The 25195-nt window shown below is 30.0% G+C and overlaps 3 protein-coding genes across 8 annotated transcripts in view; 2 read left to right on the top strand and 1 right to left on the bottom strand.

Annotated features, from left to right (window-relative positions):
* Gfrl (Glial cell line-derived neurotrophic family receptor-like) overlaps window positions 1–11222 on the top strand; it is a 264405-nt gene extending 253183 nt beyond the window's left edge. For both annotated transcript variants that reach the window (XM_089073808.1, XM_025217922.2), the window contains one exon: window positions 1878–11222. In XM_089073808.1, coding sequence (XP_088929934.1) covers window positions 1878–2096 — 219 coding nt within the window. In that variant the 3' untranslated portion in view covers window positions 2097–11222. The remainder of the gene's footprint in view (window positions 1–1877) is intronic.
* Window positions 11223–12266: 1044 nt separating this feature from the next.
* On the top strand, window positions 12267–20016 carry HisCl1 (Histamine-gated chloride channel subunit 1). 5 transcript variants are annotated; one of them, XM_089073955.1, is made up of 10 exons: window positions 12267–12711; window positions 13258–13488; window positions 13950–14005; window positions 14163–14238; window positions 15102–15279; window positions 15761–15987; window positions 17015–17097; window positions 17441–17752; window positions 18414–18619; window positions 19840–20016. In XM_089073955.1, the coding sequence occupies exons 4-10, from the start codon at window positions 14165–14167 to the stop codon at window positions 20014–20016; spliced, it is 1257 nt and encodes a 418-aa protein (XP_088930081.1). In that variant the 5' UTR covers window positions 12267–12711; window positions 13258–13488; window positions 13950–14005; window positions 14163–14164. The 5 variants fall into 5 exon arrangements, with proteins under 5 accessions (XP_088930081.1, XP_088930080.1, XP_088930077.1 ...); XM_089073954.1 differs by having other exon boundaries at window positions 12267–12615; window positions 13395–13488; window positions 13950–14238; XM_089073951.1 differs by having other exon boundaries at window positions 13950–14238.
* Window positions 19766–25195, bottom strand: part of Shal (potassium voltage-gated channel protein Shal) — a 107736-nt gene continuing 102306 nt past the window's right edge. The window contains exon 5 of the mRNA XM_089073949.1: window positions 19766–21623. Within this exon, the coding sequence (XP_088930075.1) occupies window positions 21609–21623 (15 nt within the window). The 3' untranslated portion in view covers window positions 19766–21608. The remainder of the gene's footprint in view (window positions 21624–25195) is intronic.

Here is a 25195-nt window from a genome sequence, read left to right as displayed (position 1 = left end):
TTAAGATTGAAAATTTAGAGCCTGGTGTATTAAATTAAAACATAAATTTAATTTATAATTTTATGCAAGAGTGAGAGACACACACACAATCAATTCGTTTGAATAATATCTATCTGTAATAATATAATAATATCCGTCTTGTCACATTTAAATTATGATATTTAATATGACGGACAGTTCTGCAGAAAATAATCAGATTTGCAAGAAATCTACTTTTGAGATTTTTTTTAAATCGTTGATCCAAGCTATTTATAAATTTATTCAAATTTTTTTAATTTTGCGCAGTATATCTAATTAAATCTTAAATATTTAAATTTAGTAATTATACTTGACTGCGAAATGGATATGACCTATAGATAAAAGGAAATACGCCGAATGTGTTTGGCCAGCTTTTTAGGCTAATTGAATTGAACTGCGCGAAGCAGTAATGATCCAAGCATGGCCGGACAAAAGCCCAGTGCGATAATTCATTTTACGTATTGGCTGGTGCTAATTGTAAACCCGAGTTTCTCTCACGTTGCGGGTTAATTATTGAGTACACAGATATGCAGCAACATTATTTCATAATCAGATATCTTGAATGTTTCATGTAGCAAGCATTACATAAAGTTTACATCTTGAAAAGAATACAATTGTTTAAAAAATAAATAATGTAGTAGTCGTCGTAATCATAAAAATCTAAGCGTTTTTCCCAAGAAGGGAGGCAACATCACAAAATTATCATTGACGGATCGCATTACGATATGCGGCATATAGCAAATTTAATTTTAAAGTGTAGATTTTTAATACATTATATACGCGAAGACATACCTCAAATTAGACAAATCGCATCCTTTTTCCGAGCACCGAAGATATCATGGTCGAATTCGTCGAAAGTTTCATTCCACGCTGGAAGCTACGCCGGCTCGTCACGGCAAAGTTATTCGCGCAAGATTCCAGCTTCCACACGGAATTTAATCTCATTGAAAACCTCGCACGGTGCGAAACGAGCGAACGAAACGCCGGCGTCGAGAAATCTGGTCGGGCCACGTGGCGCACTAGAAAGATATCACCAAAAATCGCTCTCAGCCTCGCGGACTTCTACGCCGGAAATTAAAGATTCAACGAGCCGAGGGTAATTTTGGGGACGAGGAACAGGGACCGCACGTGAAGAGCAGCAGGAGAGGGTTGAAAATGGAAATCGATACCGGATTCTGTCTGGGAAGAGCTACAAGATAAAGGGAAAGGGGTTACATTCGACGTCGTTAAGTCGTATTCGAGGGAAACTCGAATTCTGGTGGAACAACTATTGATAGTAAGAGCGGAAAATGCGCCTGCTTTCGTGGGGATTATACTTTTGCGAGGGATTTATTTTAGTCGTTATATAACAGATTCTCGGAGTTTATCAGAGCTATTGGCCGCTTCTTTCATCCACAGATTCTTCGACCGGAACGTTCCTAAAAAGAAAATTTTATTAGTTCTAATCGGTTTAATTTTTCGATGGTATAACATTTCATTACTGAGTGATTGAGCACAAAATTATTGGAAAAGCTTTTATTTACAAACTTTCTTCTGGTTTAATAACTTGAATTTTTTTCAGTTTATAACATCTATTTAAACAAGTTGTTTTTTATATAAAATTACACGAAGAGAATATTGAAAGATAAATAAAGTGTGAGAATATTTGTAAATTTGAATAAAAATTAATTCAAAAGAAGAAATTAAGAGAGCAATATGGAGGAGATTAATTATAATAAGTATTAAAATTTCCGAAAAATTCATCTTATTATAAATTTCACATAAAAATTTCACGTTAAATTTTCTTTAAAATAAAATCTGTTTTTGAATTGTTCCTTTATTTAGAATATTCTGTGCTAATCAAAATGCTCGATTTGCAGGAGGAGTGCGCGTCGATGATGCAAGATCTTAGTGATAAGATCAACAATAAACATCACGAGGTGCACACGCATCCGCTGCTCTCGATCTTCAAGATGGCCGAGGTCGAGGTGAAGATGCCGTACAATAGCGAGGCGGCGATCCCCAGATCGTCGTCAGCGCTCCTTGTCATTCTGTTCTCAATTGGCCTCTTCGGGTCGACGTGTCTCTTCGGTTCGTGACAGGGACATCAAGATACCACGAAGAATCCGTATCGAATGTCTCCCTTGCGGAAGATCGCTACGTGTCGCGTACACGTTGTCGCAACGATTCCGATCCGGACGAGAAAGGACTCGTGGCCTTGAAGGGCGTAGATCAACGAAGGGAAGAGTTCCCGTCTTCCCCTCGATCGCCATGCAGATCGCAGGGATCGATCAGCGGATCTGCAATAGCGATCTCTATCCATTTCCGCCGATCGCGGATTGCTCACCGCGCCGTTAAAGATATTATTAAATAATATTGATATCTAATAATATTTTTTTTTTTGTTACTCGACGGAGCGTCCTCGAATCTCGTCCTTAACTCTTCGACCGTAACAATTCATATGGTTTCAGACTTAATCTTGAAACATATGCGATAGTTATCATAATTAATATTACGAGTAAAATTATTTTCCTTCCAAAATAAGATCATAGACGAAGAGAACTAAGAAATTTTATTTTCAAAGTTTTAGTAGTATATACTCTCTAGTAACGTATATTTTTTTATGTCGTTATTATGTATTTTACTTTATGTCTATCTTTTTACGATAAATGAAAGTTAGTAATCAATGAGAATGTGGCACGTGTTTAAAATTGCACCTAAACTGTCGATTTCGAGGTTACTTAATTTTATTTTCAGAATATATATTGGAGAAAATAGAAAATTCACATGGATATTTTATAAAATATTCATTGCATGTTCCAACATTTTGAAAGCATTTAATATAGATGCTAATGCATCCCATGGACATGATAACTCTGCTTGACTGAAGATTACTGCAGTTGCACTGTAATAATATCTTCCATAGGAAAGAGTGCTATTTGGTACTCGAAGGGTTAGCGACGGATGATTGATGATGCCCTGGACGATCGACGCCAGTTTGAAGTCGAGCTTGATGCGGAAGCGAGATCGACATGAAATGTATTTGTCAAATGCAGAAATCAAGTAGAAATCGAGCAGAAATCGTCGACTCATTGCGTTTTTTATGCGCTCGATCATTAATAAATTCGCCATCAAAAGTGTCTCGCGACAAGATTGTTGCACGATCGACGTGTAATCGACTTGTGACTTGGATACGAATTACATCGCAAGTTGATAATTGGCAGTCGTACACGATATTGATAATGTTTGATTATATGATGATTTATGTATAAATAATTGATGATAGAATAATAAATGATTTATAAAAACTAGAAAATAATAAAGAAAATAAATTAAGATTTTTATTTTAATAAGATTAGCTAATTTGTATAAATTATATTTAGAATAAATTTTTTAATCTAAGTTTAATCTTGATTGGCAGATAAGATTAGAACTTAGAAAGGCGAATGATTAAAAAGTCCGTAAATAAATAGGAACAAAACATTTTGTCGCAAATGTTTGAATAAGAGTATTATATGTACTTATTTGAATTTATTCGTTCTATATTTAAATGTTGAAATTGTTGTTTTGCACGATTATTAATATTATAATATAATGTTAGTATGGATGAAAATCGAGCAAGTTGTATTAATTTACGCTTTGATGCGATTTTGGCAAACAAATTAATTGAGAAAATGTAAAAAGAAGTCTGAGATAGAAAGAAAGATATCGGAAATTATATTTTTTTCAAAATTGACCTCAAGAAGAATAAGATCAGATAAAATATTAGCGATAAGATATTAGATTAGATAACGAGAAAAACGAAAAAAAGCAAAAAGCGGTGACGCGATTCGCGATCGTTTGGAACGAGAGTATGGCGCATGTATAATAAATCTATCGTATCGCGAGAGGCAGTCTGTATAAAAGTCTGGCTAAGCACTAATCTATTGTATAATTAACGGCCAAGCAACGCAAACCTCCTCCCGTACTGGACCATTAGGTGTTTGTTAAAGTTGAAATCTAAACCTAAAACACATGCGTCTGCGACGCGTCGCGAGAGGTTCGAGTGTGTAGATAAATGTAGATTGTTAATAGCGACATAAGCGAAGAAAGATGTGTAATAGAGGTAGCCTGGAAATACGGTCTAGCGCAAAAATCGATCGTGGCCCGCTCGTTTTCAAGTTTCAAGTCGCGTCATGTATACGAAGTATCCCGAAACAATTTCGACGAATATTTTTCCGAATTTCTCTCTCTTCTTTTCCTCTATTTTATTTATTTCCAAACCTTACATATCCAAATATCAAATCGTCACTCTTAGAGATGTACGGGGTGCCTTAACGAATTGTAAGCCATTTGGAAACAAGACGTCCAATCATCAAATTTACGCTAAACAAAATGGCCTCAGAATTTAGTAGATTTACTATCGCCTTACTGTTACTATTTAGAAAAATTCATACAAATCGGACAATCGACTTTTCAACTCATTATATATAAATGGTATCGTTAATCAAACTTTCTAGACGTGTGATCTTTTTTCCATTTATAATATGAGAAAGACAATATCTCTCCTTGTTAGATATAAATTATTCACAATGTAAGTATCTTTGTTCTCTTCGATCATTTCTGTATCCATCGTACATTCGTGTCATTGATTATTTTATTAGCCGATGGCGCCGATAAGAACGGCGCATATCAATGCGAAATGGCGCGGCACCTCGCATCGCGTCTCCGTAATTACGGCGCGCAATGTCAATAGTTCGTGACTGTGGGAGGCACCCTGTATAAACGGTCGATTTGTCAGCCCAGAAGACGAGAGGGGGATACGAAGCGGAAAACTTGTAAACGGCGGCCGAACGCTTGACATTTACAAATTACTCAGAAATTCACGAGCTGGAATTATTCAGCCGGAAGTCCTCCCGCTGGCTCGATCATAATCTCGGCGATACTGGCGATTAATAACCCTCGGGATTCCGATAATTATCCCCTGCTGTGACAGACTCGTCACTACTCCACCCTCCTCTCCAAACGATACTAAAGCGTGAGCTCAGTTTTAAGAATAGAAGACAATCTTATTAATATCGGATCTCGATAATCTTGTACCATTAATTTATTTCGAAAGTGTTTTAACTAATTAGATTTCAAATACGGATTTTATTTATCGTGCATATCATAAATGCAGAATTGAATATAAGTATTTAATAATTAAAATTTAACTTTCTATCTATTTAATTGTGCTATAAAGAAAAATACCATTTTATGATATATATTGCTTGCGATTTAAATATTTATAATAATCTTTAATTAAATAGCTTATTTATTTACTTACAATTAGCTCAAAGAAAATATTAATCAAACCTTAACTTCTATAACTTTTTTAATTATTATTTTTATATATTTCAAAAATACTTATAAATTTTTTTAATTGAATTTAAATTGATTTATTATTTATTATTTCTTTTTTATTTCCATTACCAAAACTAAAGTAACAATCAATAAACGGGAAGATGAAATTTCTGAAAATAGATATGGGTTATATGACACAGTCATTGATGGAAACACAGAATGTAACAATTACCACGAGGACTGTGTTATCCTAGTAGTAACTTCTACTAGCCAAAAGTGACGAGAAGCCATTGGACGGGATCTTGAGGATTATAATTGCGCTAAAGCTTCAGGCGAATCCGGGAGCTGCCGGAGTTAACTAACGAAAACTCGCTAGACAATGTAGCGGCAGGAACAATACGGCAAATAAATAGAGAGCCCTTCTATGCATAAGATATACTCTATAAATATACGTTACGTAAGTGCATATATATATATATAAATAATGCGAGATAAAGGTGGACAGCCAGCGCGTTCTGGCTGTCATATTGTTTGTACATGGACGACAAGTGCGAATTAGACAACAAGTTGTAATACGGTAATTCAATTAGGTGACATTCGTTGATCTAGGCGCGAGTGTAACTACCGCCTTGTATGCGTGTGAGTCCTGCGTGAAATGCGAGAGTACGTTTGTGCGTGCCAATCATTCCCCGCGCCCCTTCCCTCTGAATTATATCAAATAAAATAATGATAATATAAATGATATTATTACAGCGGATTATACAGCGATTATAATCGCGTGAATATCAATATTTTGTTCTTTCGTGTTCTGATTTAACGATAATTATTCTGTACTATAATTTAATTCATTATTATACATATCGTAATTTAATTATTCCGATGAAATTCCGTCAGACGACAAACATTATAATCGATTCTTTAGATTAATTTTCTCTTATTTTAGCTGCGCTACATCTAATCACGCATATTTATACTCGCAACAATACTTTGTTTAAAATTTAATTTAAAAATTAATGTATTTTTTTTTTAATTTTTTATCATAAATTTTACGATATGCGTAGAACATATGGAAATTGATACACGATGAACAGAAGAAACGAGAATGAAATCAGATACATAACTGAGACAATTCTAATTTATTTTTGAAAGAGAGAGCTTGTTAATTATAATTAGCAAGTATTATTTAAAGAAAAGATTCTGTTAAATAGTGACAAATTAAATTTAATTAAATTTAAATTATAATTAGTAACGAGAAAAAGCGCGAGGCCGATTGTGCGTACACAATGTGGAAAAGCAATAATGTATAAAATTCATGAATCGCGGGCAGTCGCTCAAGAGGACAGAAGATGTTAATGTCACGTTATACATACGCGCACGTAGCCAAGATATAATATATGTTGATTAGTTAGAAAGTGGCAAAGCTAATCGTTTCAACGGCAGCGAAGTGGACTCTTCGGGGACGATTGATTAAAAAGTAAATCCTTATACGATAAACTCGATCGATCTCGAAGACGTGGACCAAATGTGAGGACCTCGCAAGAAGTGTGAATTAAGGTTGAATAATTGACGATCTGCGAAAATATGATAAAAATATGATATCCGAAATATGCGGAAAACGTCTCGAACTTCGGTCATTGATTACCACATTATAAATATAAACCTAATTAAGGTGCATGCGCGATTATAATGCCCGTGTATAAAAAATGTAACGAGGATTCAATTCAATTAATTTAATATGATATTTGGTAGAAATGCAAATTGCATATTTTATTGCACCGAATTATGCGTTCGTTAATTTAATACCCCGTATTAATTCGTTGTATTTTAATTGCGTATTTTCATTAATTATATTCTATGGAAATGTCACATCAATTAATTCCGCACATTTAATCGTATCCATATTTTAATTAATAATTAATTAATCGCGCATTCAAAATCGCGCCGTGGTTTGAACTAAATTTCACCGTCGTCTAATTTTTCGAGAGAGACCTATATTCAGCCTTGATCGACACGTTCCAAAAAGTGGAATAACTCGCGGAGTTTGCTCGAAGACGGTTGCTGCAACAGAATTGTAAATAACTGCGCGAATATAATGCCCCTAGACGATCCTAGATCGTCGGTTATAGACGCACGAATCAGCCGATAAGAACCATTACGCTCAATTACTAATCACTGGCAAGATACTTTTGACGCACTGTTCGCTAAGACGACGAGTAGCTTTAATACTGCTGCATTCGATGCATGCAACTTTCTTCCACGAAGCACGGATATTGAACAGAATGATGTCTCATATATATATATATATATATATATATATATCAACATTTTAGTCATCACTTAACACTTAGTCATCACTAACAAATTCTATTTTACTACGAAATCTTTTTGTATATGCAGAGTTTGATATTATTTATTAAATTATACGATATACAAAATTTTTTATATTAACAAATTATATTTTTTACATTTCTGTCTCTCTATTTTTTTAATTTATTCTGTTCTTCTTTCTTGAATTTTTTAATTTTACCTTTTTCCTCATATTCTGCAGGATGAATCACGTTTTACGAGATGTCCCTTAGACATCTTGCTAAGACAACTTACTTTTCTTAATGAATATTTAGTTCATACAGAATGTATGTGCGTAATCAACATTAATGTACGCTAAGGGCTGCGCGTGTATCTATTCGTGGCCATCTCATATGATCCAGCTGAAGATAATCAAATATCCGACACCAAAGTCGGGACTACACGCGGCCTAATTACTCTCCGTAACATATTGCGCATTAGATACACGTGCACGTCGAGAAATCGCGATTTCAGCGGTCAACGATAATGACATTCATCTCGCTAGAAAATCATTTCTATGGGTCTCAAATATAAATAACGAGATGATGTTTTGCTACGTTTTGATACGTTCTGAATAACACATTCTGATGCAACTCAGAAATGATAACATTTGGGGATTTTATTGACATAATTTGCCACAGAACAGAAATGTGTCTTTTTAATTAAAAAGAAAAGATACAATAAAGTCTTTTTGTTTTACAAAATAAATTTTTTATAATTGAGATTTGAATAATTTTTTATTTTTTGCACTTTGATATTTTTTTATATTGTCACGATTAACTTCCGTGCTTCGTGTGAACGTGAGGGTGACTGCTTAACTGTAAAAAACGACGCGACGGCGATGCAATAATTATGCATGCATGCGAGATCGCATACGTGTGTGTGAGTGTGTGTAGCCGATGCGTCGGAGGGCATGCGTTACTGTAAAGAGTTTGCTTTGTGACCGCGATGTTACTTTGTATAACGATGTGACTGATACGACGATCTCGCTTGAGAGAGAAACTTCCATCTTTCTCAAACTTAGCCGCCTCTTGCTTCCGCATAAAGTTTATATTACATTTTGCTTGATTACAGGCTTAAGCTTACAGGCTAATGTGATATATTTAGTTTTACAAGCATTAAATTATTACTTGTAATCACATTTTGAGTAATAATTTATGTGACAATAAAGAAGTAATAGTCTACTGTTAAATTACAAAACTTATTACTTAAATTTTAATTTTAAATATTTACATGAATCAAGAAACTTTAACTTTTTAGAAATTAAATTGTTGTTAATTAATAAAATCGGTATTGCTTTAGCTTTGGTGTATCAAAAATTTCATTACAAATTACTTCTATGTATCCAGAATAATCTAACATTAGAGTTTACAGTATATTCTCTCAAGCGAAATCTCTAATAAAGTAATAACGTGATTATAAAGCAACTTTTGCGGTATTAATTCTTCCAGACAAGTTGTGGACGTGGGTCTTCGTACAAGTCGTATAAATTCTAACTTCCTCGCATATCATATTGTACTATTGCATGAATTTACTGATCGATCGAACCGATTTAAGAGCTGAATGAAATCTTCTGTGAGAATTTGGGTATTTGCAAATTTCTCATTAGTCATCGCGATCTGATATTACTTCCAAAAGTATACAAGAGAGATTAGAAAGAGATTGGTTTGAATGAAAATAATTACAATTAAAAAAATTCAAATACGAATTAATTTTAGAATCAATAAAATACGATTATTTATGAAACTGCGCTCGATTGTATTCGAGTTGTGTATATCATATTTCTAAGATTGCGTACCATTAGATTAATGAAGAAATGTCCTTAATTAAATACAAATATTTCTTCATTTATTTAAGGAAGTAAATTTTATGTTAAATTGTTATACCACCAAGTGGTTTTAAAGTATAAGAATTTTACAGTTCCTTTTATACGAGATTTCCGAAACTTAATGATTGTAATAATGATTGTAATAACTTTGACGAGTTGGACGAATTTAAAATGAATTGGAGAAGCATCATAAGTTCTATAAGAAAGATAGAGGAGAAATTCAAAGATAATTTTACAAAGGTGATTCTTTTAATACGTAGAAGTAAATACTCACCATCTCCTGTTACAATGTTCTAAAAATGATGTTGTCCATTGAAATTTTATAGAACAATTTTGTTATTTAATGTAGCATTATTAAAGAAATACAATTAAAAGAAAGAAGAAAAGGTGCGTCAAACGCAATACGTATAAAAATTTACAATAAGTATTATTATATTATCACAAGTATTACTAAATTACAGAACTCTTACTGAGTATGTCTTTAAGCCATATGCGTCAATGTTAGTCAAGTATGAAATGCACAATGTTATTGCATTTCAAGTAATATGCAAAAATACAAACTTAATTAAAATATATAATGAATTATTATATAAGTAATAATGTAATAAATTATTATATATTTTAATTAAATTATTGATACATATTTTAATATTAACTATATTAATTAAAAAATTAATGAAAAGATAATTATCTTTATACATATTTTAATAAAAAGTTTAATGAATCATGTGCAATCCTCTTGAAAAACATTTCATAATATTCATAACATTTACGATCATGTATTAGTATTGTAAAACTAACAACTTATATCTAATTTTCAACATTTTAATAACACATTTATTTCAAAATTAACAATTTAGATGCATAAAGGCTTAAAGTTCTGCAATTTTATAATGCAAACAAATAGAACAATCTGTAACCGTCAATTATGTCGTATCCAACGATCATTCTCTTCCAGCCTTGTGCTTCGAGATTCGTGTTGCAATAATACAGTTAATATTTAAATCTTATTAAGATGTTAAAACAAATGTATCAATTAATTTAGTTATTAGGCAATTGCGAAGTACGAAGACCCGCGGAATCGATTATACCAGACATAGTTTCAAATATTTTGCAAGAAAGGAACAGAAAGACAAGCAAATCGCCGAAATTGTAATGGTTATCCAATTATTTATTATTTATTGAAATTAATTAATTTCTTGCGTTACTATTTAAGTTGTTATGCTAAATAACAATAGCTAATAATAGCAAAATAATAATAGCAAAATTTATTATTGAAGTAAATTATAAAACAAATCTGATTAATTTAACATATAAAATGAATGTACATTATGTTCTTTTTTTTATGTTCTACATTAGATATAAATGTTAACTATGATTATTTTGAATTTTACAATGCTTTGATGAATTGATCTAACATTTTCTTATATCAGATATCTACAAACATTAAAAGACGCATGGAGTTAAATGTTAATTTTAACTGCTCGAAGCCGAGAATAAATATGATGGTTCCAATTGAACATATCAAGGCCTTGTAGAAAAGGCCAGCCAATCTCTGGATTTCTATTCTAGTTTCGCATTGATTCAATTTTTTCGACGCTTTTTCTCGCGACAGGAAACGAGAGTTCGTGAAACGGCTCGATCGCGCAGTGGTGCGCAGCTTCCAAGAGCTATCTTGGAAATAATGTACGATCTGATATAAATATGCAGGAAAATCCTGTCCACTGGAGCTGTCGTTCATTTATTTATATATAAAAGTATATAACCAACCATTCTTTTCTATTTAAGTTAAAAGAATATCTCTATTTCTTTTTAAATATCTTCCTTGAATATAATGTAGTACATGTTATATTGTATTAGTTTAATTTAATTTAATTATATAATTCTTGAAATTGATATAATTTATTAATTATATTACTAAATATTATTTATAATAAATTTTTTTGAAAAAGTTTTTAAACAATATTAAATAATTGTTATACTATTGTTGGAAACTTATTAATTGTTAGAGGAGGTTAGTAATTAATTTTTTTAATTTTTTTCTTATAAAAACATAAGCATCAGAAATATATTTATATAACTTATATTTTTATACATTTATATGATTATTGATTTCAAAGCATGTATAAGAAGTGGCCTCTCGTATTCCATTTAGGAAGTACCAAGTAAAGCTTGGTTTATCAATGAAGCTTAATTTTCTCATTTGTTGATAATTAAAATAAATGGAAATTTAAACAGTTATTTTTTTCATATTTGTATAGAAGTTAAAATATCACATAATTTAATTTTAATTTTTTTCTTCCTAAATTTTATTACTGATAATACAACTTAAAATGCTTAGTTAGCAGCTTCCAATAAGAGTGACTAGCTTTCCTATTGACTGCTAATATATTAAAAAAATATATACTTTTCAAAATATTTGTGAATTTTGTATTATTTTCATTAAAATAATAATTAATTATTCTACAGTTCTAATTAACAACGGACAAACAAAAAATTAATTTCAATAATTTTCCACATTAGTTAAACTGAATGTCTGCCACGAGATAGCGAGAATGGATCTTTTAACAAATTATTTCGCCGATAAATTTAATGTATACAGGTCTGTATTTTTTTAAACATTTATTTGTTAAATTTTATTTGAATACGTCATATAAAATATAAATAATAAAATATAAAATATAAATTTTTGGAATTATTTTAAATCACAAATAAAGAATGATATATATATATATATATATATATATATATAAGGATGATATATATTTAATTAAAAAACATAACGTTAGAAAATAAATGACGCACGCATAATGCTCATTATTTATTTATTTTTATATTTTTGATTTTAAAATTACAAAATCTGTAAATTTAGATCCACATGCTTAGTTGTTACACAATATTGTAGATGAAAGAGAGTAGGGCTTAATCAGTTTGTCGATAGGTAAATTGGCTTAGAGACTACCAAGCGAGGGGTGGTTTACAGACAACGGTAAAGAAAGTGCAACGATATGGCCAGTTTCCGTATGATAAGCCTGAAGTGTTGGACGCGTGATAAAATCCACGTTTCCAAAGTTTGTTTGGCATCTTCGGAGATCGTGATTGAAAAAAATAAAGACAGCCTTGTATGTTGAAAGATATCGCGGATCGAACGCCATTGAGCTATTGGCAATCTTTTCAACGTGTTTTATCAAAAATCGCAAGAGAAAACTTCAGTCAAAGTACAGAGATTTGTAATCTTATTTATAATTTTTAAAGAATATCTTACAAAATTGAAAAAATAATTTGTTTTTCTTAGATACTTCTTGATGACAGATTCTTTAATCTTTTAAATTTATTTCAATTATGATGTTTCTGTGTGCTTATCCAATACACTTTAAACATTTCATGATCCATTATTTTTGAAAACTATATTTATGTAAAATTAATTTTTAATTATGTATTATCTTACAATTATAAATATGCTTTCTTATTATTCAATTTTAATTTTGTTCTTAAAAAAAGAGCTGATTTAAAACAACTTAAAAATCAACTTGTGTTTTTAACTGTGCGGTTATGTATTCGTCAATAGAATTTCTTTAAACAAATTTGATTTGAATTAATTTCTAATTTTACAAATATAAATCTTAAATTTAATTATAGAATGTTATATTAATAAAAAATAGATAAAGCTCATTAAGAAATTTCAAAACGAGTGTATTAATTGAAGTATTCAGTACATTATTAAAAATAATTTTGGATAAAAATGATTTCTGTTGATTCAATAGATTCACGTAGATCGCAATCGATAATTAATATCAATAACGTGACACAAGATTTTCAATGTCCAATGGTTTTATTGTCAATGGTTTTATTCGTGAGACATAACGTTTGGATGTAATTCAAATGTTCATTAATCTGTAAGGAACCGATGTTCGGGCGAGCAGTTAACAACTTCCGTTCGATCTTTGTCGAGTGCATTCGCCGGATTTCCAAATTATAGAATGTGCAGTTGATTGGTGAGTGGAAAATTGGATCGGAAAACCGTTGTATAAAAAAGCACGAAAATTTAAAAATAAATGAACCACAGGAAATAGTCTGTAAAATATGCTAAATTGTGTATTAATAAGAAAACAAAAAATTCCAATAATTCCAAACAATATAAAATTTTCTAAGTATGAATCTAGATTAAATCTTCCATTAATTTATTAATTTATTATATAGCAAAATTATTTTATATTACACCGAATCACATGTATTTAAATTACCAGTAGATATCCATTTACAATAAATACAAATATTATTTATAACTTTATAACTTGTATAAGGTAAAGACATATTGAAGATATGTCTTGAACATGTCTTGAAGATATGATGATAGATTATTCTTATTTGTCAACATATGAATACAAACATACAAGGCTCTTATATAGTCAGTCAAGTTATGATTAATTTTACAATCATTTTAAAATATTAATAGACTCATACGCGTCACAGCGTGACACTGAAGAAACGAACGCATCCGCTCACAGAAAGGTAGGGACATCTTTGATGCTCGTGAATTCAAAACGATCTCATCGATCCCTCTGCGTCGATGAATTCTTTATGACGTACTCTGCATACTTCATTGCATGCCCTGCTCTTTCTTTGGGACATCATATCACTTTCTTCACTCCCTGCTCCCGCTTCTCAGGAATGACGAAGTACTCTCTACTCATCATATGCTGCTACTTGTACATCCTATTTGACATGACTACTTCGCATTTTCCGTGAGTATACCACTTATACTTTCTTTACTGAAATGAAAGAGTTTAAGTATTACATAATTTCAAGATTAACAATTTCAATAAAAATAATGTTATGCGTCTATATCTTCATCTTGCTTAAATTACAATTTTATATTTCAAAAATTCCAAGACTTTGACAGAAGAATTATGTAATAATTATATACATAAATATAATAGCTTTTCAATAATAACCGTGAGAGAAAAGACAGATAAATTATTTAAGTGTAAATAATAGCAAAATTCTCGTATAAAATATACAAGCATACCAGTAGATTTTATTATACTTACATGATATTTATTACATCATAAATTGCATCATATATTATACTGTATAATGTTGACATGTACAGATTATAAACGCGTTGTAATTTAATAACGAGTATATTGTGCCTATATAAACTGTATTTCTCGATGCAGTTGTTGCTCAGTCAATAGTTGCAATCACATTCCAATTGAACAAAGAAAGTCATACGGTTAGCAATTGTGATATCGACATGGCCGGTCCAGTTGAGAAAAATAGCATCCACTCTGTAATAATGAAACTCTGTAATAAGCCAACAGACCGCTCAGTTCTTGTGATCTGTGAATAATTTATGAGCATTATCGATGCTGCGATAAAAATCGCTGTACCAGCAATATCGCTGTCAACCTATTATTTAAGCGTTAAGATCAAAACTGCAAATTGTAATTGCATTAGACTCTTCTTTTTTTTTTTTGTTGTAATTATTCCAACTCTAATTACAACTCAGTTCGTTATTTTTGTGAGAATACAAAATTTTAATGTGATATATATTAAAGATAACATATTTAAGTGTACAACAGTGTATGTACTTTTGATACTTCAGAGAACTGGACTTTGATGAGTATGGAAAAAAGGAAACCTCCTTGTCGCTGAGAGACATCCTGCCTTTGAATCCGAAGCAGTATGATAAGCACAGAGCACCGAAATTCCTTGGGCAACCCACTATCGTTTATTTTCACGTGACAGTGCTCAGCCTGGACTCGATAAATGAGGAATCGATGGTGAGCAAGAGAGATATAAGTAACACACCGGAAAATTCGTTTACCCGAGAATATTCTGCCGAAATATTACACGTTCGTTACTTCTATTTTAAACTTTACTAGGCTACTTTTTTCATATTTAATAAATCGAAATATATATTATGCTACATGAATATAACATAAAATTGCTTTACATTAAAAAAAAAAAACGGCCAAACGGTTAAGTAAATTATTTATTTTATGAATAAATTTTCTATCGTCGTTATAATTAACAAAAACATATTGAGCTTGTGTTAAATATTATCCAAGCGTAATTCCAAAATTTTGCAAATTACTGTTCAAACATTTTGTGGATTTAAAATTTATGATGGAGATGTAATCTGTAAAGTGTGCAAGTTAAAGGACCTTTTATTTTCATATGAAGAGGAGAATAATTATGTCATCTGCATACGGTCGCATATGAAACGCGGCATCTGTTGACGTTATTTTTCCACGGCGACAGACGTACGTGGCCGACATATTTCTCGCTCAGAGTTGGCGGGACTCTAGACTGCGGCTACCAGAAAACATGTCCGAGGAGTACCGAATACTTGACGTAGATTGGTTGCACAATATCTGGAGACCCGATTGCTTCTTCAAAAATGCGAAGAAAGTTACTTTCCATGAGATGTCGATACCAAACCATTATCTCTGGTTATATCACGATAAGACGTTGCTTTACATGTCCAAGTAAGTCTATAAATTTGAACAAAATTTCTGTAAAACATTATTGATGAGCATTCAATAATAAATATAGCTATTTGAATTTTATTTATTTATAGAAAAACGTGTTATAAATAAATTAATACGTTTAATTAAACAATTATATTTAATTAACAATTATTAATTCTTGATAATCAAATAATGATAATTAATAAATTAAGTTCTATTTGTTCTATTACAAAAGATAACCAGCATATTACAACTAACACTACACATACGTAACTTAAGAAAAATCGCCATAATGCCTTGAGAAATTTATTAGCTTTTTTTCATCTTTCTTATTAAAATATATGAACGAAACTACTATCACACTATTATCAAATTCATCGAAACTAAAATCACACGAAACATTATCACACTAAAATACCGATACTACATATCAGAATTTGAAGAAAAATTAAGTTTTGGTCAATTTATTATAACTTAGCGTCTTGATAAAAAAGGTGCTATTAACTGGAATTTCAATTGCTCGAGTGACAGATGTATACATTGCTTTTGATATTTCATAAATTTCTTTGTAAATTTCTTTGTAGTTTTTCAATGAGATATTTTTACAATATATATGGCAAGTTTTATGATTAATTCAAGTATCAGAATGTTTTAAACTGAACAATTGAAAGCTTGATACAAATGAACAATTGAAAAGCTGATGACAAACCTTAGTATGAAATATATTCAAATATTTCATAATATTGATATACGTCGTTTTCGTTTATGGCTACCTTGGCTGTATTTATTTCTATCTCCTGGCGATTTTAATCTACATGTTGGCTGAACGAGTAGTCACCGGTTTGTCAAGTTTTATTGCCAATAAAATAATACGAGTTTAGTTTCCCTTGTTCTGAGCGCATGTTTCGTCGGAAATAAAAAGATAGAAAAGCTTCAATATTGTTTGTCACAGCGAAAATAGCTCAAGTGATATATATTCGTATTAGAAATTGAAATGTAATTTGATTAGTGAGTTGTATCAAAAGAAAGGCAATATTCGTTTTAGATTGACATTGGTGCTCTCATGCGCAATGAAATTCGAGTCCTATCCTCATGACACTCAAATTTGCTCGATGATGATCGAAAGCCGTAAGTATCATAGATATTGGTTTATAAATTATGTATAATAATTGCAACGTTATATTCTGCAAACTCATATAGATAACATAACATTTTTCCTATCTATAATATAAAAAAAGGCATATATTAATATTCATTAGTTGCTGCATTACTGTCTGCATCTGTAATTTTTATCATTTCGAAAAAATTACTTATATCAAGTATATTTATATTCATATTTTATGTAAAAATATTAAGGCTCGTTTATTTATATAATCTTGCAGTTATTTATATTATAATATTATTATTTATTATCTTTTCCTTAAGTATTATTCAAATATTTATTAAGTATTATTATTATTTTTTTTTTCAGTTTCGCACACGACTCAAGACCTAATATTCCTATGGAACATGACGGATCCCCTTGTAGTTAATCCGGAAATCGAGCTGCCGCAACTCGACATATCGAACAACTACACGACGGACTGCACGATCGAATACTCGACCGGAAACTTCACGTGCATACAGATTGTCTTCAATCTGCGCCGGAGACTGGGTTATCATCTGTTCCACACGTACATCCCATCCGCTCTGATCGTCGTCATGTCCTGGATCGCCTTCTGGATCAAACCGGAAGCCATCCCAGCACGGGTCACCCTTGGTGTGACGTCACTACTGACCCTCGGTTAGGCCATCTCTCCTCCCATTGCTCGTGATATAACTATTCATGATATTTGCGATCACGATAAAGCGCTTTGTCCAGATATAACGACGGCATAAATTTCAACTAAATTGTAATTTACTAAGACCAAATGGTTTAACAAATCTTTTGTTTCAGCAAAACTGTTAGTTAATTTTCCTCGATTTTCCACATATTGTAAACTAAAATGAAATTATCTGCAATACATTCCGATTTTCGTTTCGAGAACAAAAAAATAAAAATCATCATATAATATAAATAATTGAAAGCTGATAACAATAATTTTTTTATGCAATAATAATGAAAAATGCTTTGATGACAAATAAGTATTCTAATTATATTTATATTTGAAATTATTAATAGCTTATATTTGAAACTTATTTATACTAATTTAAATCTACAATTACAAAAAAAGATTATAAAAACAAATATCATAATATTCTATATTTAAATTAATAATCTCGATATTTATATATAAAAATAAAATGGAATTAAAATAAAATAAAATCAAATTTATAACAAAAATGACAATAATTAGGCCACTGTTATTCAACATGGATTTATAGGGATAGACGCTAACTACATCAATTGTATACGTAACTGCGCATGTAAGAGAGAGAATTGAGGATTAATATCTCTCTTACAGCCACTCAGAACACGCAATCTCAGCAATCTCTGCCGCCGGTCTCGTACGTAAAGGCGATCGACGTGTGGATGTCTTCGTGCAGCGTGTTCGTCTTTCTCTCTCTCATGGAATTTGCAGTAGTGAATAACTATATGGGGCCAGTCGCCACGAAAGCTATGAAAGGATACTCGGACGAGGATCTTCGCGAGGCCATCGACGATTTTAAGGTAAACGGAGAAAAGCACAACGCGATATTTACGGCGAATGAATAATTCGATTTCGAGCCCTATCTGCGATATCGTTCAATTGAACAAAAATACCAAGAAATAAAAGACACTGCATTGTAAACCGTGACCGTTATGAATATCGACATTCGTGAGATCGTGAAAGTTATTGGAACGCATAATAAAATTATGTCACGTTGTTTGACAAAAAAGAGAGAAAATATTACGTGCCTGTGCAGTTTTACAACACGGAAAATTTTTTTAATTTTGCGCTACGCTTTCTTTTATAATCATTCTTTTTCCAAATAAAGAACTGACCTCGTGAAAATTTATATGATCGGTTTCTGAAGAAACGTTCATTTCTAAATTCGAGTGTTATACAATAAAAACCCTCGACGGCGGAAAGTATGACAAAGTACTGCTACTTGAAGCACAATCACTTGCTCTTGAACAAGTTCTAAAGTTTGATTTTATTGCATGCATTCGTCCCACACTCGATTCGCAGAGAAATATTTATTTTCTCCTTTCTTCCGTGTAGTTTACACAGACTTTGCAGTTTGCCGCGTACTACACATAGAACGCATCCCGTTTTCATTACATCCATCGCACGTAATATTTGCTCGTACTTGCGGTATTTGCTCTTGCTTGCTTTACAACGATAAAACGTTGGTGCGCGAAATAAATATCGTCTTTCTTTAATAGTTGGTAAGCAAAAGTTATGTTTCACGCAATTAAGTACAATTTTTGTAATTATGATTTTGTAATTATCTCTTGTCTCTAATTTGTCAACATATTTTTGTTGTCAACATAAGCGAGTAGAAATCTTATGTTATTTTAAATTTTGTCAAAAGCATACAATTATTTCTTTACATTAAATTATAATAAATATTTATTGCATTACACAAATATCTATAAAAATATAATACGTATAAAATTGAAAAATATGAATCTTATTTGTTTAAAAACAATAAAAATTCTTATTTAATTTAACAAATCGAATTAGTTTTTATATACCAGATATGTTAATTATTACAAACTGATGTGTATATTATTATGTTCTTTATCTAGTAATTAATCACTGCAGGTAAATATAAATTTACTTACCTCACAATGCAATCTTAATAAAATAATGAAAAGAGAAGAAATAAATTGAATCCACAGAATAATTTTCTTTATTATGTTCAAGTTATTTTGCGTGATGTATTTTTATTCATTTTTCATAGACACCGATGAGACCGGACGCTGAAAGAAATAGAAGTCCAACGAGGCCACCAATGGTTCAGTATGAGCATTGCTGCCAAGGACGAGCCACCGCCATTTACATCGACAAGGTTTCCAGATTCTTCTTCCCTTTCTCGTTCTTCATTCTTAATGTCGTCTATTGGAGCACCTTCCTGTAATGTAACTCGGCAAGACGCATGCCCGACCGACGAGAGTCGAATATGCTTTTACAAATTATTAATGAAAAAAATACAACGAGAGATGCGGTAATAAATTTGTTAAAACAAGCTAACGAAAAATATCTTGCATAATATCATATGGCACAATAAAAGAATTTAGTAAAAGCAGAATTAAATTCGCCAGTTTATTAAGCATAATCTAATAGATTGTGATAAAAAGAAAATAAACCAATCTGTGTTCAAATTACAAGACACAGTAAAATAATATAACAAATTATTAAAACTACCTTATGAAAAGTTTAGCTAAATAAATAAGACATGTCAGAAATATTTAATGTATCTTTTATCTTTTGTAGACATATCGATTAATTTATATTATTCATATTTTATTAAAAAATCATAATATATAATTGTATTGAAATTTTATTAAGATAAGAAATAATATATTTTAGCAAAACTTTCTACTTTTAGATCTAATTTTAGATTTGCAATATTTTAATTAGCTAAATATATACGAATTACTCACCTTTATCATGTCCGTATTTATAATGATATACCAAAATTAGAAACTTAGAAATTAGATTTATAATAATTATATTTCCACCTAATTAATATATAAAAAAATATGCGTTATGACTATATACATATTTCTCATACTGTCATTTTACATAAAATTTTTAATATTTAATCAAGAGATGTTTGTATCACTTCTAATAATAAGATTAGAAAGAAATATTTAATTAAAAGGAAAACTTAGAAATTAAAATTATTAAAAAATATTTTTTAAAAATAAAGAAATAACAATGTGAAAAAGATTGCTATTAAAAATAATATCATTAATAAAATTAATAAAATAATATCATTAATAAAATTAATAAAATAATATCATTAATAAAATTAATAAAATTAATATCTGTTCTATCTAGTAACTAAATTTAACAGTTTTGCGGTGAGTTAATGACGCGTATTGTCTGACACATAACGGAGTATTACTACTGCAGACCACTACTATCTGGTCTACTAATAAATTGAGTTTATTTATGTCAGTGTTTCTCAACTTATAACGTAATTATATATGACTGCTTAAGTAAATTCAAAACGTCTATAACTTTGGGTAGAAAATGTAACTATTAATTGTAAAGATTAACATAAAGATTTAAGAGTTAGAGTACAATAAAAATATACAAATTTATATAAAACAAGAATCTATCTCAAAATTTAAATAAACTTGTGTAATTATTCTAATTAAATAACATTTAGTATCTTTAAAAATGTAAAGTACGAATTAAATTATAAATTATAAATATACTTTAAGACTAACGATCGAAAGAAGTGTATGAAATATTGCTTAAATAAATATGAGTGTACAAGGTGCCGTGAAATGTTTACTTATATATGTTAAAATTTATCAGTGTTATAAGACTTTATAAGACTAAAGTTCGTCATTTATACTTGTGTTTTATCTCAGTACCTTTCAATTATATTACAATTGCTTGTTCTTGTTATAAAATTATCCGAGTCATCCTTGCACAAGTTTTTTTATTTGAAGATCTACATGCAGCGATCACAAATTTCCTCAGCGTAGAGAGAGATCAACAGTCACAATACTGCAATACAGAAATAAAATGCAATAAAACAAATGAAATCAAGAGTGACAAAGGCAAAATTTGTAAAATGTACACTTAGAATAAAAAATATTTATATATCTAATAAACAATATACAAATACTAAAATAATTTTAAAAATTCAAATTATTTTTTGCTGCAATTTATATACATCTCGTTTAGAATAATAAAAGAATAATAAAAGAATAATCCATTATTTATATTATTCCATAAGCAATAATAATGATGTGAATAAATGACGAGAGTAAAGATAACTTTTGAGCAAATAATTAAATTATCATCAATAATTATTACCAAGTAACTAATTAAATCATTTTAAATATAATTCTGAATAATTAAAGGCGAATAATTGATTATTAGATCACTGTAAAGCGATCTAAATAATCAATTCATTCTAAATATATGTCACGATCGCAAAATAAAAAATTATAAGTAATTTCTGAAAAAGAATCCGTAGAGAAAAATAAGAATTTTTTTTATCGCTTTTGATTTAAAAAAAAATACATAATTATTATTTTATAATCAAGATACAAAACAATATAAAAAACATTTTATGATATTTTATGTTATAGATTACATGTTATTGCATTTAATAATATTATCTCAGTAGTGAAGAATGTAAAATAAAAAGAAAATTAGAGATAACAGAAAGATAACTATTATTGTTGTTAATTGTTGGTTTAAGTTTTTCATACCGTGAAAATAGAAATTATAGAAAAGAAAGCTTCTTCCTTTCATTCTTATGTCTCAATCTTTAAAGTAAAATTTTCCTCTTAAGTGCTATGCTGAATTCAGATTCCTCAGTAAATACAATTATTAATTAAAATTTAATAACGAAGAAATTAGATGGAACTTTTAGCTCAATTCGCACCATAAAATTTAATTAAATTATATCGGACGCGAAAGTTTTCTAATTGAAACGTATAAGAATCTGATAAAATTAAGATAGGTATTATGATAAACTCACTTTCTCTTTCTTTCTCTCTCTTACAAATTTACTTGAGAGAATCATTTGATAAACTTGATATCGAATTCTTTAGATTTATATTTCGATGTTATAATAATAATAAAATAAAATGCCAAAATCTGTAAATAAAGAGTTCAGGAATAAAACTCTTCAATTTAATTCCTTAAAACAATTTCGGGTTCTTGTGTATTCTCACATTCGTAATTTCTTCCACGATAATAACGCGAGATAGCATCAACGTGAGAACTTAGCTCGATAGCTGAATAGAAGTATTCCTTTCATCCCTCTTTTAATCGTTGCAGTTAGCTGCATCGAGAAAATGTCGCTGCTCATCATCCAGCAATTGCTCAGCGAAGAGCAATTAATTGAGGCGAACCGCACTCACAGCGCGAATAATTATATTCACGTAAGGAATCATAATTGTCGCCTGTCGCAGTGAATGGATCGTTTCTCGGTATGTCGTGACCCAAAATATTCCATTCACGCCGACTCTTCATCTTTACCGTGCATTCCCGACTTGACGCTACCTTTCTTTGGCTCTGTCGTTTTCGCGAGAGTACCGACGATAATTTCGTGACGTCTCATGGCCTGTCACCTGCACGTGACACATGTCATATGCCACATTTAATTAGCCATTAAATCTGATACAATTACCTATCGCCTATCAATCGATTATGTAATGAACTTACGTAATGCCTAATCAACATTAATTTGTTATTTAAATATTCAAATAATGCATAAGCTATTTTAATTTTTATTAATTAAACTAATCTTCAGACAACAATTTTATTGTTTTAGAAAAATCGTTATTTTTTTTCAAGTTTTTGTTCTTCGTTCTTAGAAAATATAAAAATCAAAGTGAGAATGAATAATTTTATCAAAATTTGAATATTTAATGTTAAATATATTGTGCTAATATTTTCAATTAAAAATGCATTAGAAAGTATAAGTGCCAAGATTAGAAAATAAAAATAAAATCTTTAAAAGAAGGAATGTAATTTTCTGAAATCACAAAGTCCAAACATATTTCTGCGCAATCTTTTTTCTTATTTAAAAATTAAAAATTTATTGAAGAATGATAGATAAAATCCAATTAATAGCAAGTGTAAACTGCACTTCGATATTACATCAGATTGTATTTCGCTTTCGAACAGTCATTCCATAAGCGTTCGTGAAAACGTTGTGGATAAAAGGATGAAAGTTATTACCCGATTTAAAAGCCAAACGCAATCTAATGCGATTGCATTCGAGATTTAAAGAGGGATGCATCAAGGATTCACATGCAGTGATCTATGCACTTTCAACGGCGATCCAATAGGTGGGCACGTTACTTAACGATCTATCGTAGTCGTGTTCGCCGTGGCTGTTAACGAGATCCCTTCATTTGCGTAATTAACTATCGACTTTCTGTCGCCAACGCAGTTAACGAGCGTCATACCGATCGTTAATGGATTTGAGATAACGTGGGCGTATTCTAAGAAGCGGCTAAACAATTATTATGCTTGGCGCAAATTGCCAGTCACCCATTTACTATAGGCAAAATAGTCAAAGAAAATGACAAATTTAAACATAATCGGAAATCATTAAAAAGATTTAGAATTATAATCAAAGAACTTATTTTATAAATATATATAATTTTAAATAACAATAAAAAATGAAATGTAATATTAAATATTACATTTAAAACCTTTTAAAATAAAAAAATTTATTTTATCTTTTAAATTTATTAAAATTTTATAGATTATTAATGTAATAAATTTTTCTTGTTAAATTATTTTTCAAATTAAAAATTTGTTTAATAACTTCACAATTTTTATTATGATGGTGATGGTCGAATTTAGTTGTAATAATGATAATCCTTGAAATATGTTTAGAGTCATTAACTTATATCTCAATTTTCTTGTAATCTTTTGTTTGTTATAAGAATAAATATTTTTATGAAAACATTAATGTAAAATATCGCGTTATATTTTGCTACAGATGGCATTATACAAAATTGTGTACTAATGAAGCAGTTAAAAGGATTAAATCGTTTAAATTACATCATTTTCTCATAAATTAATTCAATCCATTACCGATTTAAACAATAACGCATAAAATGTAAAATAATGAAATGAATAATAATGAAATAATGAATGAATGATAATGAAATGTTCTCGATTATCCGATATATACGTATACATAAATGTTCTATATATTTAATCAATTTCTACTTAGATGACTGCTTCAAATCAAGTAATATATCGATAATGTCATGTGTAGCAATATCGGAACTTTATAATGAATGGATTAAAGAGCTGCTTGTTACGTTCAAAACTCCAAATTGCAAAAGTTAGTTATGTAAACTATCATAATTTAAGTTTCTCGCTTCTTTAGCGCTATTCCTCGAATTTGCGATTAGAATTACTATTTTCTTAGCAAAACATTATGAAATATTTCATTTATGAAATATTAATCAAAAATTTCCTATCAAAATGTAATTTGCATATTTTGATAAATAAATAAAATAATTTGTAATTATGTTCAATTATAATATTTGTATTTATAAATCTTAATTTATCAAAACTGTTTAAACTAATATTTAGAA

Source organism: Pogonomyrmex barbatus, unplaced genomic scaffold (assembly GCF_055798465.1).
Source record: "Pogonomyrmex barbatus isolate J1 unplaced genomic scaffold, ASM5579846v1 scaffold16, whole genome shotgun sequence".
In the NCBI taxonomy this organism is placed as follows: domain Eukaryota; kingdom Metazoa; phylum Arthropoda; class Insecta; order Hymenoptera; family Formicidae; genus Pogonomyrmex; species Pogonomyrmex barbatus.
Note: the sequence above shows the minus strand (reverse complement) of the source record. Positions and strands in the feature narration are given on the sequence as shown.